At 40.9% G+C, this 17,705-nt stretch overlaps 1 protein-coding gene across 1 annotated transcript; it reads left to right on the forward strand.

Moving 5' to 3' along the window:
- The first annotated feature begins 1,811 nt into the window (after positions 1 to 1,811).
- LOC131971786 (NUAK family SNF1-like kinase 1) lies at positions 1,812 to 16,475 on the forward strand. The gene is made up of 7 exons (XM_059333388.1): positions 1,812 to 2,227; positions 7,742 to 7,862; positions 9,282 to 9,433; positions 10,910 to 10,975; positions 13,300 to 13,419; positions 14,594 to 14,726; positions 14,876 to 16,475. The coding sequence occupies exons 1-7, from the start codon at positions 1,952 to 1,954 to the stop codon at positions 16,045 to 16,047; spliced, it is 2,040 nt and encodes a 679-aa protein (XP_059189371.1). The 5' UTR covers positions 1,812 to 1,951; the 3' UTR covers positions 16,048 to 16,475.
- The last annotated feature ends 1,230 nt before the right edge of the window (positions 16,476 to 17,705 follow it).

A 17,705-nucleotide genomic window follows, 5' to 3' on the forward strand; every position in this document is an offset into this window, starting at 1 on the left:
TTCACATCCTCCTGACTGTGAGCAGCACTGCTCGGAGCCAGGATGTGTGGGAAATGAGCTTCTGTGCTCTTTATCAATCCTTGACTTCACATGTGAAATCTAGATGTTATGCTGTAGCTTCCCCCAAAAATGGCAACATTGGTGTTATTTTAAACACGGGTGTAAAATGTCTGCAAAGAGCGGTTTGCCTTTTTCAATTGAAATTAAATGTAGTCTATCAACAAATCATCATACATAAACAACAACATTAGTTAGTTTCTTTTAAAATTACCTAGAGAACTTTACAAAAAACTACTCATATGAATGTTTGAACATGAAAAGCTGAATATGAAGTAGTTGTTGTTTGTACAAAATTCAAAATTTAACTGTGAGTGTGAACTCGTTCAGTATAATCTGTGTGAACTGAACTCTGAGGAGGCTCTTCTGAAGTGCGAAATTCCACAACATGGTCTGGTCCCATACCCAAGTTAGCTTGCTGTGACCTTTAATTATATAACACGGTGAGGTTTGTTTTTGACTTTTTGACCACCCTGCCATCAGAGGGAATGATGCAAAGTATCTGGGTCATTAATCATTATTTTTAGCTTCAAAACCTCCCAACTTATGGGCACTATTTAACACAATTAAATAACTGGTTTACTCTCACAGTTCCCCATGTGCAGACTGAACTTGGGAAGTCAGCCTTTTGCTTTAATGCCCCCGCGACCTGGAATGATCTTCAACTTACACTGAGGATCAATCCGCCCATAACATTTTGTTAATTTCGTAGCTTAATTGCAGACTTTCCTGCAACTGTTTTTAGCTTGGGTCATTTAAATAGCATTTTTACTTATTATTATTATTATTATTATTATTATTAATAATCTTGTCTGATATCTGTATTTTAAATTTGTATTCCTGTGCTGTCTGTAAATGTATTCATCACTGAAAATGAGGGAAACCTCAGTGCCTTATGAGTTTAAATAAAGTGTAAAAAAGAAAGAAAGAGGGAAACCCACATTCAAAAGCCACCAACATCAGTTACAAACAAAAATAAAACATTTTTAGTTAGTTGGACAGTAATTCCATTTTATCCTTATAAAAGCTCATTGCTTATCGACAAAGTAAAATTAGTCATGACCTATTACACTGACAAACACAAATAAGAAAGTAAGTCTCATTGTAAAGTGCTTCTGTAATCCTTTTTGCATGGTCTTTACATAGCAATATAATAATAATAATAATAATAATAATAATAATAATAATAATAATAATAATCTATTTATATGGGTCTTTATAGGGCTATATGTGGGGTAATAACTTGATACCAGCTAAGCTGACTTTCTATATTTCAGCAACCTTTTATGTTTCTTTATTATGTGGGTTTAAATAAAACCAATGAATTGAATCGTGAACCACCGCTGCTCTCTCTTTCTCTCTGACTTCAAAGTCTCTGCTTCCTCCTACTTTCTCCTTCAAAGTCTCAAGAATGTGTTTTTCCTGAGCTCACCGCATGGCAAAGCATCAACAAACATGTCTGACTGAAGTGGTGGATTTAGGGTGAGCGTCTGGCCCGCATGACATTCCATACATGCCTCCATCCCCGCTCCCCTGCTGCTGAGACGGTCAAATAAGAGCCCTCGGAAAACCCAAAATGATCCCAAATGAGTGTGACGCGCCGGGATGTTGCTATGAGAGCTGGCTCTGGAATGACGAGGCTCCACCCATCGGCCCGGACCATGTGGTTCCCATCGCTCCTGTTGCTGTGATTTTGAGGGGAGGAGGAGAACACAGCTGCTGCTCAAATGGGATCTGAATTTGCTCATTTTGAAGACTAGTTTGTGACTTTGATAGCGCTCTATATGGGCAACCGCTCGGTCACTGTCACGCGCCTTTTAGCTGCTTTTGTCCAGAGCTCAAAGTAATTTTGGGGATCCGGTCTCCTGACAGGTGCGCACGGTGCGCAGAGAGGATGGGCAGACGTGAGGCGGACAGCAGAGGCGCAATGAACACCAGCGACCGCTCCGAGCTCGGCTGTCTGCGGGACGAGGCATCCAGCGGACACCGCGCCTGCAGAAACCCAGACATGGAGGCGGTGGGCTCGGCAGCGGCTGCCACGGCACCGATGGAGGTGAAGAAGCACCAGCACAAACACAACTTGAAACACCGCTACGAGGTGATGGAGACTCTGGGAAAGGGCACGTACGGGAAAGTGAAGAAGGCGGTAGAGAGAGCGAGCCTGAAGACGGTGAGTGTTGATGAACATGATGCAAAATATTACTTTATGATCTCCGCAGCTATATGGATGCTTTATTTATTTAATCATGTTGAATATTTAACATGCAGAACTGATGATGTGCATCATGATGAACCTGTTTTTAAATAATGTTTGACCTCTTAACATCCAACCAAAAGCTTTGTAGAGATAATGTGACATGCTGCTCATGCTTCTGTCTCCCTGGGAGGTATTTGTGTACGTGTGTGTGTGTGTGTGTGTGTGTGTGTCAGATTTGTTGCTGCTTCAAGAATATTACCCATTGGTTGTTAAATATTAATTTGGAGGTGGAGTTGAGCTCCTGGGTGGCATGTTGGTCTGTGCTTGTGTTGCTGTGTCCTGTGTGTGTGTATAAGTGTGTGTGTGTGTGTGTGAGCCACTGGGCTGAGCTGAACCAAGTTCTTGCTTCCTGTGCTGCCAGCCTGAGATGCCTTTGGTCTGACTCACTCAGCACTTGAACAAGGGGATAAAATTACTACAATAGGTCTCCTCCAATAGGAGTCTGACCCCTTTAACCAGAACACACACACATACACACACACACACACACACACACACGCACACACACTGACATAACAATTGAATATGTTTCTGTTTAACGTAACATTCAGACTATACAGGTTGAAAGCAGAACACAGAGCCAGATTACTTTGAATAATCATGGGTTTATGTCGACAGTCAGGCTTTAATCCCTCACTTTGCTATGATCTGAGCACAAAGAGAGACAGATACCCCGTCAGCCTGAAACTCCCCTTCTGTTTCTTCAGTAAACAAACACATTGTAATAGGGATAATCTTTTTTGCAATCAGATTGTGGAAGCGAGACTGGCATAATTCCTTTGGCTGCTTTCTCTGCAAGACCTACATCTGTGCGACAGACAGAGCAGAGAGAGAGGGGGAGAAAGACAGAAGACAGGTAGGAGACTGATGGAGGAGTATACAGAGAGGGGAGACGAGGGGAAATAGCTATGCAGTGTGTGTTTGTGTGTGCGTGCAGGGCGAGTGGGTTTGGTAGGACAAGGGGAAAACGCTGAATTCTTTGAGCCAGTAGCCAGCACATACCAAGGATTCTTTGAAACAAAACGGACATTATTTTTGGAAACAAGACCAGGGGGCTGTTGTTTGAGGAGGAGACAGTTTTGGAGCATGAAGGAGCAAGAAAAGGAGCAGGAGGAGGAGACGTGGGTTGGAGATTACAGAAAAGAGCTGCCTTGAGATTGTCCCTGTAGGAGGTGACTAATGTACAGGATGAAATGGAAGGAAGGAAAGGATGACGACTACAGAGTCTTGGGTATATCTGTACTCTACGTCACTTACATCGTCTGGAAGCCTGACTTCTCTTTAAAGCATACAGATAACATTAAGATGTTTTTGTGTTACCCAATCCACATGTTGATGTCTATAAAAAAGTTACTTCACCAGATGTGTGCAGCGCTGAACTTGTAGACCCCCATTTTGAAAATACATATTGTGATTTGCTGTGAAACTAGTAATCAACAGAATTCCTCAGGCTCTATTAATGACCAGGTTAAAGGAATAGTTTGACATTTTGGGAGATGTGTAGTTGCATTTTTTTTTTGTTGAGATCCATCAGGGCTTGCTGTGCAGAAGATTCTCAAAGCTGACAGGCTTCCACGACACAAAAAACACTTTCAGAATGCGATTTCAAGCTGCAATATTTACGCCTCTGTGGCGTTTCGCCTTCAATCTGAACGTCTCCAGAGGCATAATGGGGGAACTGAGTGATCCCAGCTCTGTACCGCCTTCGGAGGTAGTAACAGAGACGTTAAATTGGCGAGACTGTTCGAGGCGGGATCCTTACATTATTTGTGCCACCAACGCTCGGGTAATAAGAAAGGAAGTGGAGCGTATCATCAGAAACACGCCTGTCACTTCAGTCCGACAGTAATCGAATCATGTTCAGCAAAATACAGAACATCATAACTTGAGTCTGTAGAATCTACAGTGAGAAACAGCATGACGTGCAGTTCTTCCGCCATTTTGGTTTTGAATGCACTCGACGCTGTCGTCGCTTATTGTACACATACTGCCGCTGTTCTGTTATACGGCATACCATCTCTTTCCACTTTTCCGCATTGCCGGATTGTGAATTCACAGACTGAAGACGGCAATACTACGCTGTTGCAGCATCAGTATGAATGTGAAATGGCGGCAGAGCTCGTTGGGCCACTTTTGCTGCATTTTTTAAGGAAATGCAGTATGGAAAGGGTTAAAGTGACACATATTTCTCACCCTAGTAACTCCTGGCTTTGCATTGAGTTGTAAACACTCCACATTATCAAAACCCTTCGGAGTTTTGAGGTATTTTGGCCGTTTTTGAATACTTTTCATTCTGCAGGTATATACCACTATAAAAAAATGTCTACCGTGCCATGTTGGTATTATTTTCTCAGCACAAACTCACATAAGACCTGATAATTATTTATTTACTTTGATTGACTGGATCGACATTTTAAACACAAAAAACCTCCATAAAAATCTGATTTAGAAAATTGTGTTTTTTTAATTTATTTTAAAACACAATCATGCTTTAAATGTTGCAAATGTGAACACAGATTTCAAATATAACATATAAGTGGTGAAATGAGGAGAACATAGTTATGTATTTTCAACTGTGGTTTTAATTCACAGATCTCAACATTGGTTTGTTTTTGCTTAATGAAGAAGTCAGGAGGGATAAATTAGAGTTGCGCCTGGTGTGAACACAACATTAGAGTAGCTATGAAAGTGTAAACAAAAGCTTGCTGTAAAAGTATACTGAAAGTGTATACTGTTTGGGCCTACTTGTCTGTTTGCACTGACTTTGTAAATTTTCAGTTTCTTCATCACAGCACAGTGTGTGTGTGTGTGTGTGTGTGTGTGCTTGCTGGACGGTGAGGTCAAGGGTCTATTTGGCTAGGAGCCTGTATAATCCTGCTGTTAAATCTATCACAGATGCAGCAGAGATCTTTGCTGATGCTCAGGCTCTTGGGAAGTGTACTTTGTGTGTTTATGTGTGTGTGCGTGCATGGGTTTGTCTGTGGGAATAACAGGACAGGAAATCATGGCCATTCCTAATCCCCATTATGACTTCACACTAACAAAACACCTGAAATCTGTCAGATTTGTGCCATGAGGAAGCAGTGTTGTCAATATTTAACCAGTGTACATTGTAAAGAAAAATCATAAAAAAAATGGTAAAATGGTAAAAAGTCTGGCAGCAAAAGTTGTCAAACACTTACTGTCAAATAACAACCAAAAGTTATTTTTCAAGTAATTTATTCAAAATTACAGATAATATACAGCACATATCTTTATTTTAAAAAATAAAGTTTTTTTAAAAACTTTAATATGACAGATAATGTTTTACTTAATGTCATATTAAAGTTTAAAAAAAAAACCCTTCACGTTTTCAGTCTTCAGTTTCTTTTTTTTTTTTTACACAAAAAAAACAAAACAGAAAGTTGCCTTCATTTCACATTCAGCAATATGAGCAATATGATGTGTTTTTCACTGTAATTCAACATGCAATACCATTAAGCAATTGAATAATATTGTAATAATGCCCAATTATATTAATTTACAGATTTCAACATCCATTTTATGGTTAATATTTGTAATAAACATACTTTTTTATGGCATTTGCACTTAATGTAGCAAAAACCCCAACAACCTTTAAAATACATCTCTGCAAAATAACCCTATTTATATGTGTACTGGTGCCATCAACATTCATATAAAGAAGAGGAGAAGTGGGAAATACATTTTCCACATTATCTGGTTTAAATTAAGTCGGATTTGCTGTGCAGAACATCATGTATCTTTCTGTACATATTGTACAGCATAACAACATGTATGCCATGTAGAGTACATATCTGATTACCTCTGCATGACTCACACTCATAGATACTTATGTTTCCCTACATGCATCCTGTTACAGTTTGCCGTTTTTTTGCTGATATCTCACACGCAGCACATTATTTGGATGAACAATGAGACATTGTTAGTTAGAAGGATACTTTAGAGGTCAAAACAAGACATGACGTAAACGCCGCATTACATTTGCATGCACAAGGGTGAGATCATGCACACACACCCCACACTTCCTCTGCACACACGTGCCCCTCTAAAAATGCTCTTAGCACCCTGAGGGGCTGAACAATACACAGTGTGTGTCTCTCTTCTCTGTGCTCTGATGATCAGGCCTTAATGCCAAGTCGAGCAGCTAAGACAGAGCTTAGATGGATACTAAAATAAAACTTTTTTCCCCTGACTCCACATACTTTGCCATACTTTATCCATTTATTTCACCTGTCCTTTCACGCCCCCTCTACTCATCCCTGCAGCTTATTTTGTAGTCTCCCCTTTCCTTCCTCTTGTTTCTTTTCCAGCCAGTAAGTATTTGGATCAGGAAGCATTCCCGAGCATGCAAGAGTACACATGTGGTGAGCTCTCCATCCACTGAATATGTATGGCCTAATCTGCTGCATCAGTTTGGAGCGATGTGTGAAAAACCCTTTAGATTTCAACACTTTAAACACAGAAACTTTAATTTTCTACTTTGCTAGATAGCGTCACGTCAGTGATCGGAGGTCAGGCCAGTCCGGAGCGCTCCCCGGAGTGTGTTTGTTTTACGTTGCATAACCATTGCGGTTGATAGAGCGTGTGAATTGTGTCTTCCAATGTCTTGTAGACGGGTTTTTTTCTCTGGCAGCTGAGAATGCTGGAGTTGTGACACAGGGTCGAGGCCGGCTCACCCATAGGGACACTGATCAGGACTATGTTAGGATGTCAACCTCACAGAGAAGCCCTGTAGCCTCATCCTTCTCTTCTGATGTCTGTGTGTTTCTCTGCTCCTACATTGTCCTTGTATGGTGCCATAGTGGATAGTAACTCTATCCAAAGAGCTTTAGGGGCTCATGTTGTGTTTGTTATGTGTGTGTTGAGGGTTACATCCGGGTACAGTGAGTGCCTGGGATTAAGGGAGCAGAATGTGTGAACAGGGGAGCTGTCAACCTTCTGCCTCTGAGCGTGCTCTGATCATACTAGACCTACTCTCACACATCCAGCCCTTTAAACCCACATAATCACTTCTGATACCCACAGCTTTAATTCGTGTGACAGTGTATAATATTATCAAAGGTATGTATGTGTTTGTTTTCCATGCATGTCAATGCAATTGAGACATGAACTGTTTAGTGACTGAGTTGTTGTAAGGGAGGTGAAGGGGGATTAGTTAACTATTAGGTTTGCAGAGGAATAATTGAAGAAGAATCTGCATTTAATGGCACCAGATCTTCTGTGAAAACTGACAAGAGTTGTACCGAGCATCATCAGCGGCACAACCGTCCCAGAACAACTGTTTTCTTGCGGTGGACGATGAGTTCTAGAGCTCTTTTGTCAACAACCATTGATCGAAATATGTGAGATTTGAACTCAAAGGTTCATGTGGCATGCACAGATTCAATAGTTTGTCTTCTTTCTCAGGTTGCGATCAAGTCGATCCGCAAGGAGCGCATCACCGATGACCTGGACAGAATTCACATCCAGAGAGAGATCGAGATCACCGCCTCGCTCAGGCACTCCAACATTATTCGCTTCCATGAGGGTAAGTTTGCAAATGCAACCTGCACACACTGCACAAGCACATAAGTTCCAAAATCTTGAGTTACTATTTCGTTTAATCACCGCACAGATATTTAGTTCTGAATGTTTCAAAGAAAACAAAACATGCATGTGATTTACAGTGCAGATTAGTGATGCAGTGAAATCACAGTGGGTGTCATATCCATTTATGAGTGATTACTGTCCAACAATGCCCATATGACCAACATAAACCACCCAGCTCCTGTAAAAACACGAGAGTCCCCAACAAGTGCACTACTTTCTCCTGTTTGAGCAATGTTTGCTAAAGGCTATAGTCCCCAGCTGCTTTATTTAGCAAATTTTGAAAAGCAAGAGCAAGAGAAAAAAATGAGAAAAAACAGTAATGAGACGAAGTCCAGCATATTAGCAGTGTATCCATTCACATATTATTATGCAGATTTGGAGTATGTCATTACAAAAGTTGAACTGAAATAGAAACTTCCTCAAATATATAAAACACCCTCGCTTTAGGTGGTTATTACCTTTTTCCAAAAAAGTTGGTGATGCATTTAATGGGGTATGGAGATGCCTTAAACAAATAGGTTCTGATGTAGTGAACATGATTGATCAGCTGTCAGAATCTTTCTAGATACTACAATAATAATAAAACCATCAATCATTTATCTTTGTCTCTGGATAGCATGAAACATGACCAATACTAGCTGACATGAAGGAACAATTAAAACTTGCTTAATTGAAACAATTCCCTGTAGACCTTTTTCCATTTTTCTCTCGTACATGGGTTAGATGGCAAAGGCGACTTGTTTTGTTTCCAGTTTGCAACTTCTACTTCTTCTTCTCTGTTTACTGGTGGATAATAACTAATGCATGTCCTACAGCACCTACTTCTGATGAAACCTTGCAGTAACCCATTTTATTTGCTCCAGACCTGTTGATAGAAAAAACACCTTCATTTGCATTTCTTTTAATGTCACATTTGGAAAAGTTTGCTTTAAATATACCTGAGAATTGAATGGAAACAGCGACTGTTGGTTTGGATCTTTTCATGGGATTAATTTACAATGACAAACATATAAAATATCCTTTAGCAGTCTATTATTTAATATATATTGTTGGATTTTATCCTGTTGACGCTTTTTGTATGTGAATCAAACATTGTAGGGATACACATGACTAATTCTAATTAGTTATACTGCACACCTATTGATCACCAGCTCAGCTCACCTAACTCACCTCAACTTTATTACAACTTTTTGATGGCAACCTTCATATAATAGAGCAGCAGCATGCATGATTTCTAGTTCCTTCTTAGTTTAAATAGATGCAGAATAACAGCATCTCTTATTGTTTTACAGTGAAGACTTGAGGTATAAACACATGTAATGCTGACCTGTAAATGCGTTTCCTGTGCCCTGTGAAGTGTTTGAGAGCCGGGACAAGATTGTGATAGTGATGGAGTACGCCAGCAGGGGAGAGCTGTACGATTACATCCAGGAGAGACGGAGACTACCTGAAACAGAAGCCAGAGACATCTTCAGACAAATCACATCAGCTGTCCACTACTGCCACAAGGTTTGCACACACGCATGATGTAGATACACACAAACTTTTTGCAAGCACACCACTTGAATTCAGTATAAATTCGGCATTTAGGCACGTGCTGAATTGCCTGCTGTGGTATTCAGCTGTGCACAAGCAAATACAGTACCGCTAAATCCACTAAATCCTAATCCTAATACTGCAGGAAAACTTGACTTGCGTGTTCAGATCTCTCTGGGTTAAGAGCGCATTAAGCCCTGATTGTTTTTTACAGTCACACACTGACACATTTAACAAACACGTCGCCACCTCCCTTCACATTACTGTAAGTCTTGGCAAAAGAAACAATTCTTCTTTGTTTCTTGTTTTTTCTTTTACTTATTTTGTTTATATTTGTGCAGATTAAATCAACTGCTGTGCCAGGACAAGTAAAAACATAAATCCGATTAGTACAGGAGAAGTGAGAAACTGTGCCTCGCAGTCAGCTGAGTTGGATATGGAAGAAATGTTTTTGTTTTCATACACTTCTTATTTTGGCAGTTTGGCTTCTTCATGAATCCCTCACATTAAACTCAGAGATTAACATTCAGCTCCTGTAGCTTTGTAGTAGACCGGGAGGTGGATTTTATGTTCCTCGTGCCCTCAAATATTGTCCCAAAATAGACATGAATGTTCCGGCATGAATGAATTATTGAATGTGCCTCTGAGGCATGCAGGGCACATGGAGGGATTATTGAGGCTTCAAAAGAAGAATGAAAATAATTCAGAGTCATTTTTTGTTGCTATTTTCCAAATCTGTTCCTAGTCATTTAAAAGTAGCAAGAATAACAACATACATTTTCTTATGCTTTTTCTTATGCACACACACACACACACACACACACACACACAGTACATAATGTCCACAAAACACTGTCTAAGGTCAAAGGTCATTTCCTCAACTTAAGTGCCCTAAAGAGGATGTAATTAAAAGAAAGGAGGCTATTCTGTCTCATTAGCCAGAGGCTTTAAAAGAAACTGACAGCAGCGTTTAAAGTTTCTCTGCGTCATGCAGCTTCCTGGGTGGCCAGTTATCTATAACGACATTGTCTCTTCTGATTATTTATGACCTATTTAATGTCAGGGATCTCTTAAAGAGACAGTCTTTTCCTTCCATCAAATTTCCAGTGTAGCCTTCCCAGGTGCTTAATGCCATTAAGGGATCAAATCACATCTCATCAGATGAATTAGCCCAAACAAAGTACTTCCTCATGCCTGTTGATGATTAAACAGCCTGAGAGCCCTTCTCAAGGCATTTTAGACACACGGCCCTGCACCACGAGCACAGAGTGGAATGTTAATGGCTATAAAACTATAAATGAAAGTCAAATACCTTGTCCACCACGGGCTGGGTTTATATTATAAACTTTAGACCCTTCAGTCTTAATGTTTGCATGCAGAGAGAAAATATCTAACTGTAAATATAAGGGAGGAGCTGGCAGGATCTCATGTGTCTCTGCTCTCTTGTAGAACGGTGTTGTGCATCGAGACCTCAAGCTGGAGAACATCCTTTTAGATCAAGATTTCAAAGTAAAGGTAAGATCCATAAAACACACAAAGACTGAGACTTTGTATCAATTTCTGACAGAGAAAGTGCATGGTTACAAAATAAAATAAATGTGAGAGTGACCTTCCAAAAACAACATATTTATCCCTGGGTAAGAAATAGATATGTTGTCCTGCTTTGTTGGCCTGAGCATTAAATACATCATACGTTATTAGAATGGATCATCCAGCAACATAAAGGCATACAGCTTTATGACACACTGGCTGATGCATTTCACAATCTTTCTCCACTGCTGCTGCATTTAGCATCCTGACATGAAGCTAGTCACATAGTGCAGCTGGTAATGGATTATCTTGCCAGCTCCAAAATAAAATATAAACAAAGTGTGCATTCAGAACATACATTGGAGCACTTTCAGCCCACAGTCATTTTAATGTTGTTAAGCCATGTACACTTTCCCAGCACAAACATACTGCCAGGTCTTATAAAAGAACCCAGGGGTCATTTTTTTGCCTTATTTGGGTATTCCCCTCCTTATATGGGAGCTGTGCACGGCCAAGGGGGAATGCAGAGAATCCAGTGCCAATCGGAGGGTTTTAATATATGTTCGTTCTGTCTTTCCATTAAAAGAAAACACTATGTGCAGAACTCTCAGCTTCATTCATCACAAACCTCAGGTTCACCACACTGGCGTCTCAAAGCATCCACTGCAGGAAATGACAGATACTCTGTGCAATGCATGTGTGTAATATATGCACAATAGCTCTTTGATAGCATATGTAGAAGGCAGGCACAGCCAGACATGAAACTATTGGACAAATGTCTTTTGACGTCACAGATTACAATTAAATAATAAATTCTACCTTAATTTTTTCTACCTTACCTTTTGGATTTGACTTTTCCATTTCTTAAGTAGCAGAGGTCTGCTCTTGAACTGAGCATTTTTAAAGTGTTCATTCATATTCAAGAACGATTCTAAACCACTCACAGACACTGATACCTCTTAAATTGTTTTACTACAAACAGATTTACACTTAGTAGCCTATGTAAAAGTCATTATGTACAAAGGAAAACATGGAGTGACAGGCGAATAAACACCTAAATCATCCATGAAGCACATAATAACATCATAACTATGTGTTTGTACATGGTGTACATATGCATCCAGTTGATCTTTTTTTTTCTGATAACTGCTATATAGAAAAAGTCACTTATTTTTTTGCATTTTTCTGACAATTAGATTCTACAGGGAGGAAAAGGGAGTGTGCCATGCTACAAGGGTTCCTAGCCAGACTTGTAATGATACATTTGACCAGATTGGATCAACTGATTTACTCATTGGACAAGAGGGAAATTTATACTTCCCTACACAAATACAACTTGGTCCTAGCTCAGACAAACCAAATACCTTTTGTGGTAACAACAAACCTCACTTTCCTCTCACATGATATGATCACAAGAGCCTCGAAGGCAGCTCAAAAATTTACCCAAACAGGCTGCGAGCCACTGCAGAACATTAACCAGCGATCTGTTTCATGTGTATGAAAGTCGGTGGCTTCTCACAGTGGTCCATGTAATTCCCAGGCACGTGTTCAGAAGTCGTTTGCATGTTTAGAAGAAAGACTGTGTCTTATACAAGCATCCAACAGTGAGGAATTGAGTGCCAAAGCACTGAAATAAGAACAGGGGCCTATAATGCATCTCTGGTGGCTGTAAACAGAATTTACACTGCAGTATATACATCATTACTGCCACTGTACGTACAATATCAACGGTGAGCTGGTCTGTATACACAATGTCATCTTCCGTCTGTGAGGTCTATGTTCCACGGAAATAAAGCTGTCACACTGAGTATTTTTAACACCACAGGGGCAGATAGTGGGCTGGTGCTCATGTTAATAATCTCTTCCGATAGAGAGGAGCCTCGGTATGTCTGCGTATAGCTCTCACAGCCTTGAGTGAGTGATTGTTCCGTTACGTGAGTGTAAGCAGCCTGATGTTTTTGGCCCGCTCCTCTTTCCTCACTCACACTTACACTGGCAAAAGCTCAGTGTGCCTATTTTTGGCCCCTTTAAAAGGAATTGTTTTGCGTTTTTGTGTCTTTGCCACATGGGTAAGAGTGTGCAGTACATACTCACTGAAAAGGAATCTGGATTGCGTGAGGAGTGAGTGTGCGTTGAAGTGAATGAAATTTATTGAGGGTCAGTGTCAACTGATTGGTACATTTTGTCATAACATAATGTTTTAGACAACGTCACACATTTTTGGGAATTGTGGTTCAGAAGCAGTAGTATCAAGGACACTGAATTATGTACATATAATCAAATTAGTTTTATGCTCTTTCTTTCTGCAGCTGGCTGACTTTGGCCTTTCCAATAATTTCCAGAGGGGCACTTTGCTGCAGACATACTGTGGAAGTCCGCTTTATGCTGCTCCAGAAATAGTGAAGGGACTGCCCTACCAGGGGCCAGAGGTGGGTCAACACACACAGCCCTCGCTGGGTTAGCAGGACAAACTAAACAATGCACCAAAACAGGCATGATACACTAAAAGACGGTAAAGCACCCTGTAGAGCTGAGGGTAAATAGAGAGTCTGGCAATAATTCTCTGTGGGTTTCTGGGGTTCATCATTATGTTCCCTCATTTCTATGAAGTTTTCCTCCCCAGCAAAATTAGTCCCTACGTTCCCTCAGTCCAATGTTCGGGTTAGGGCACTGCCAATGGATTTTTCACTTCTTTTTGGTGGGGCTGGAACTGGAATTTTTAGCTGTTAAGAATAACAATAATTTTTCTAAACTATATTCTTTTCATCTGTGAAAATGCATGAAAGTCAGGTGAAATTCTTTTGATTTATTATTATAATTATTTTTATTATTACTGTGAGGGTGTGAGGGGCACTCACTCTGTGATCCGCTCAGTGCAGTGTCAGGTGTGTGCGTTTGTCACTGATTGCCCCTTATTTGGAGCAGGTGTGTGAGGTTATATATGTAGTACGGTTCCAGCGCTCTGTGCAGACTCCTTGTCTCACCTTCAGAGGCAGTGAGAGCATCTCCTCTTCCCCTTCCATGCATATAGAGATTATTTGTAGTGTTTACTCATGTCTTCTAGTGTGCGAGTTCTTTGCCCTGGGTAGTTATCAAACCCAGCTCTTTGTGTTATTTAAAGGCTTCTTTGACAGCCATTTTTGTGTTTTTTGTTTATAAGGGCTATTTTATGCCTCCTAAGTTCGTTTCAGCTGGTTTAGTTCCCCCCCTTACTAAGCATTTTATTGAAAGTAGCTTACTATTTATTTTCATATTGCCTTATTTAAATATTTCTGGGAACTTTAAGGTACCCCAAGTCTGCAATTGTGTCCCATATCTCATCTACCTCACGGAGGGAACATAGACATGCTCCTGAGTTACTTACTATGAGCTACACCTTTTATCTTGCACATTGCTACTGATCCATTTGCAGTAAACAAATATGTATTAGTGCAGCTTTAAAGCACTGATTTTGTGTTTCAAATGCTGAAAAAGAACCACAGTAAATGGATAAGGCAAATCTCCAAAATCCAAAAAGTTGATAAAATCTACTCCCAGGGTAATATCCTGAATTGTTTTATTTGGCATGGCATGTCCTTCATTATGTGTGTTTATGTATCGTAGGTGGACTGCTGGGCACTGGGGGTCTTGCTGTACGCCCTGGTGTACAGCAGCATGCCATTCGATGGGGCCAGTCACGCCACGCTCACAGAGCAGATCAGCCAAGGTCGCTACCGCAGACCCAACCCCCCCTCAGGTAACACTATTATCTCTGCGTCTCCATCGATATTATATTTATCTAATATGTCCAATGTGATTGCTTTGGGTGTTCTGACTAGTATCCTGTTATTGACAATGCTTCAGTCAGTTTGGCGGCTATAAATAACTGTTGACTGTTCCCTCCAGACGCCTGCGCCCTTATCGACTGGTTGTTGACAGTGCGTGTGGACGAGAGGGCTACGATAGAGGACGTGGCCAACCACTGGTGGGTAAACTGGGGTTTTGAAGAGAGTGTGTGTGACTGCCCTTCATCTCCACACCAAGATTGCCCCTCCCCACTGCTGGCTCGGTACATCGACTGGCAGAATCGGGTCGCAGCTACCAGCAACATGACTGTCGACCCAGGGTGCCTGTCCTCAGACTCCTCCTGTCCACCTCAGCCCTCTCCCCACCACTTTTATTTCAGCTTACCTCTGAAGAGCGATCGTGGAGGAGGAGGAAGGGTACGTGGAGGAATGTCAAGCCTGAGGAAGTCACGCAAGGAGAACACAATTCCCCAGACTGCACATGGAGCTTGTGGTGATGTTTGTGCAACATCTGGCTCCTCGACTGTAATATCCTCTATTTCCACCATTGAAAGAAAGAAACCCAAAGGTATTCTGAAACCCCAGAGGAGTTTTGACTCAGTCTTTCACAGCCCTCCTCAAGAAAACTCTCCCTCCCAACCGTGTAACGCTGCTTCTCAACCTTTTCGAACACAAACTCTTGCACAAACACATGCAGATGTCCTGTCCACAAGCCTGCCGCCTACTTCTACATTCAGTCAACCCTCATCCAAAATGCCCAAGAAGGGGATACTGAAGAACTTGTATGGAGGGGAGTCGGGCTCACTGGACAGAAGGGTCTCAAGAGCAGAAGTTCAAGACGGGGCTGATGCAGGTGATCTGTGCTCCCACAAACAGCACACTCATCGCCCTGCGGCAGAAGACAGCCCCACTATGCGAACAGAGGCGGTAAGAAGAAGGAAAGGTATTCTAAAACGTAACGGCAAGTTCTCTCGCAGCCTGGATCTTCCTGATGACCACCACCACCACTCAGCCCCCGCGATGTTTCCAGAGGCTCTGCAGCAGCTTCTCCAGGCCACAGGGGGCGCCGAGGGTCGCCGCAGCAGACCCTCCAGTGTGGTGAGCGAGGACAGCCTCTTCTCCTCCGATTCCTTTGACCTACTGGACCTCAGCGCCCAATCCCGTCGCAGGTTTTTCTCCCGTGGGATGCAGCACAGCGCCTGCAGTTCTGAGGAAGACTTGGAGGAGCTGAGAGCTGCAGATGGCGAAGGACAGAAGGAAATGCTAACATAAGCTTAAAGAACAATAGAGACCTGAGTTTGCTGAAAAACTGGGCTGAACACCAGTTCTTCAGTTCACTTTTCTGTGACAATCAGTGCCTGGCATCTTGAAAAGACTAATGACCTGTGGAAAGGTTGCATCTTGAGAACGAGGACCCAACTGTGCATTGTACTGTCAATGTAAAGCACCATTTCTTGGCACATTTGTCTGTACTGAATGATAAATTAAACTGCATTCATTACCATTTTAATTGTATTCTGAATACAAGGTAATGCAGAGACACCTGATGGGAATCCAGTGTCTGCCAAACTGCAGACGTGGGACTTATGAATGTGTCAGAATGGACAGTCTGTTTAATGAACTCACTATGACCTCACCTACACCTGCTTTTCTGTTCAGATGAGCTTTGAAAATCTCACTTCACATTTCTATCATTGTTTTCCACCATTGGAGTTTTGACTGGCACTCTTTTAGCTGCATCATTTTAATGCGCCTTCCCCTTCTGCAGGTTTTTTTTCCACATCCATCTGATGAATAAGCACTATTAAGTGTTTCTGCAAACACTGACGTGCATTTAGTTTTGCAGATTTTCTGGAAATTCGGTTTAAATTTGGAAACATTTGTATGTAGTGTAGACAGCTCTTTTTTCAGAAACATCTGTCACACTGCACCCTATTTTATTTAAATTATAAAACTATAGTGTGTTGTAGACCCTTTATATACTGCTAATAAATAGGGGGAGAACAAATAAAGCGCTTCCTGTTTTATAACATTATTGAGTACATTTGAACTAAACAGTAATGTACCGTGCACAATTTGCTCCTTTGCACCGACAGACACAGTGTGAACAGCAGATGGACCCATTGCTTTTTATCATGACACCACTTGTGCTGCTGTGGACATTTAAATATGTGATGTGTGCAGTAGTAAATGTATGCAGTTTTAAATGTGATTTTCAGTGTTTTGTTAATTGTGTTCAAGCATTTCATACTTTTTTTGGCAGGTGGGGGTGAGGGGCAATAAATAAATGATATGAGCCTGAAGTCTTTTTTCTGGTGAAAGAACAAAAGCAATAGATGAGAGATGAATTAAGAAACAGACTGGAGCTTTAAAAAGAGAAAAGATAAATATTATGAAGCACTCTTGTTGTGACATGAAAAAGACATTTTAAGACAAATCACCCTTTTATTCCAAATGTTACTTCTTCTCTATAGTGAAGGGCCTTTTCTCATTTTGGCCCCGAGTTCAAGAGACAATTCAAGGAGGGTTGTTTATGAAAGACCAAAAGCTATCCATTTAATTAACTTCCAGAGTCCTGTCTCTCCATAAACACAGAGCTCTATGTAGCCTACAGACTGTTTTCATTATGGTTCATGTACTTAAACAAAAATGCATTTGAAAGAAACCAGTCAGTAGAAGAGGTCAAATAAGTCTTTGGTGAAAACATTAAAAACATTTTTTTATTTGTGCATAAATGTTTTTTAAATCTAGAAATATCACTTTACCTCAAATTAAGTTTAGACAATTTGATCATTTTGTATAATAAGGAGGATTATTATGTCTAACTACATATTGGAAAAAAGTAAGCAATAAGGCTCTGAGCATGGCGCATGCATGTCTTGCCAGACTTGCACGTATTGCCTTTGACTAAATACTTTTCGAAACAAGGA

Source organism: Centropristis striata, chromosome 5, assembly GCF_030273125.1.
Source record: "Centropristis striata isolate RG_2023a ecotype Rhode Island chromosome 5, C.striata_1.0, whole genome shotgun sequence".
NCBI lineage: Eukaryota > Metazoa > Chordata > Actinopteri > Perciformes > Serranidae > Centropristis > Centropristis striata.

Coding starts and splice junctions, on each gene's coding strand:
- LOC131971786 (XM_059333388.1), top strand. CDS start 1,952: ATGGGCAGACGTGAGGCGGACAGCAGAGGCGCAATGAACACCAGCGAC. Junction 2,228..7,741: donor AGAGAGCGAGCCTGAAGACG/GTGAGTGTTGAT, acceptor CTTCTTTCTCAG/GTTGCGATCAAGTCGATCCG. Junction 13,420..14,593: donor TGCCCTACCAGGGGCCAGAG/GTGGGTCAACAC, acceptor TATGTATCGTAG/GTGGACTGCTGGGCACTGGG.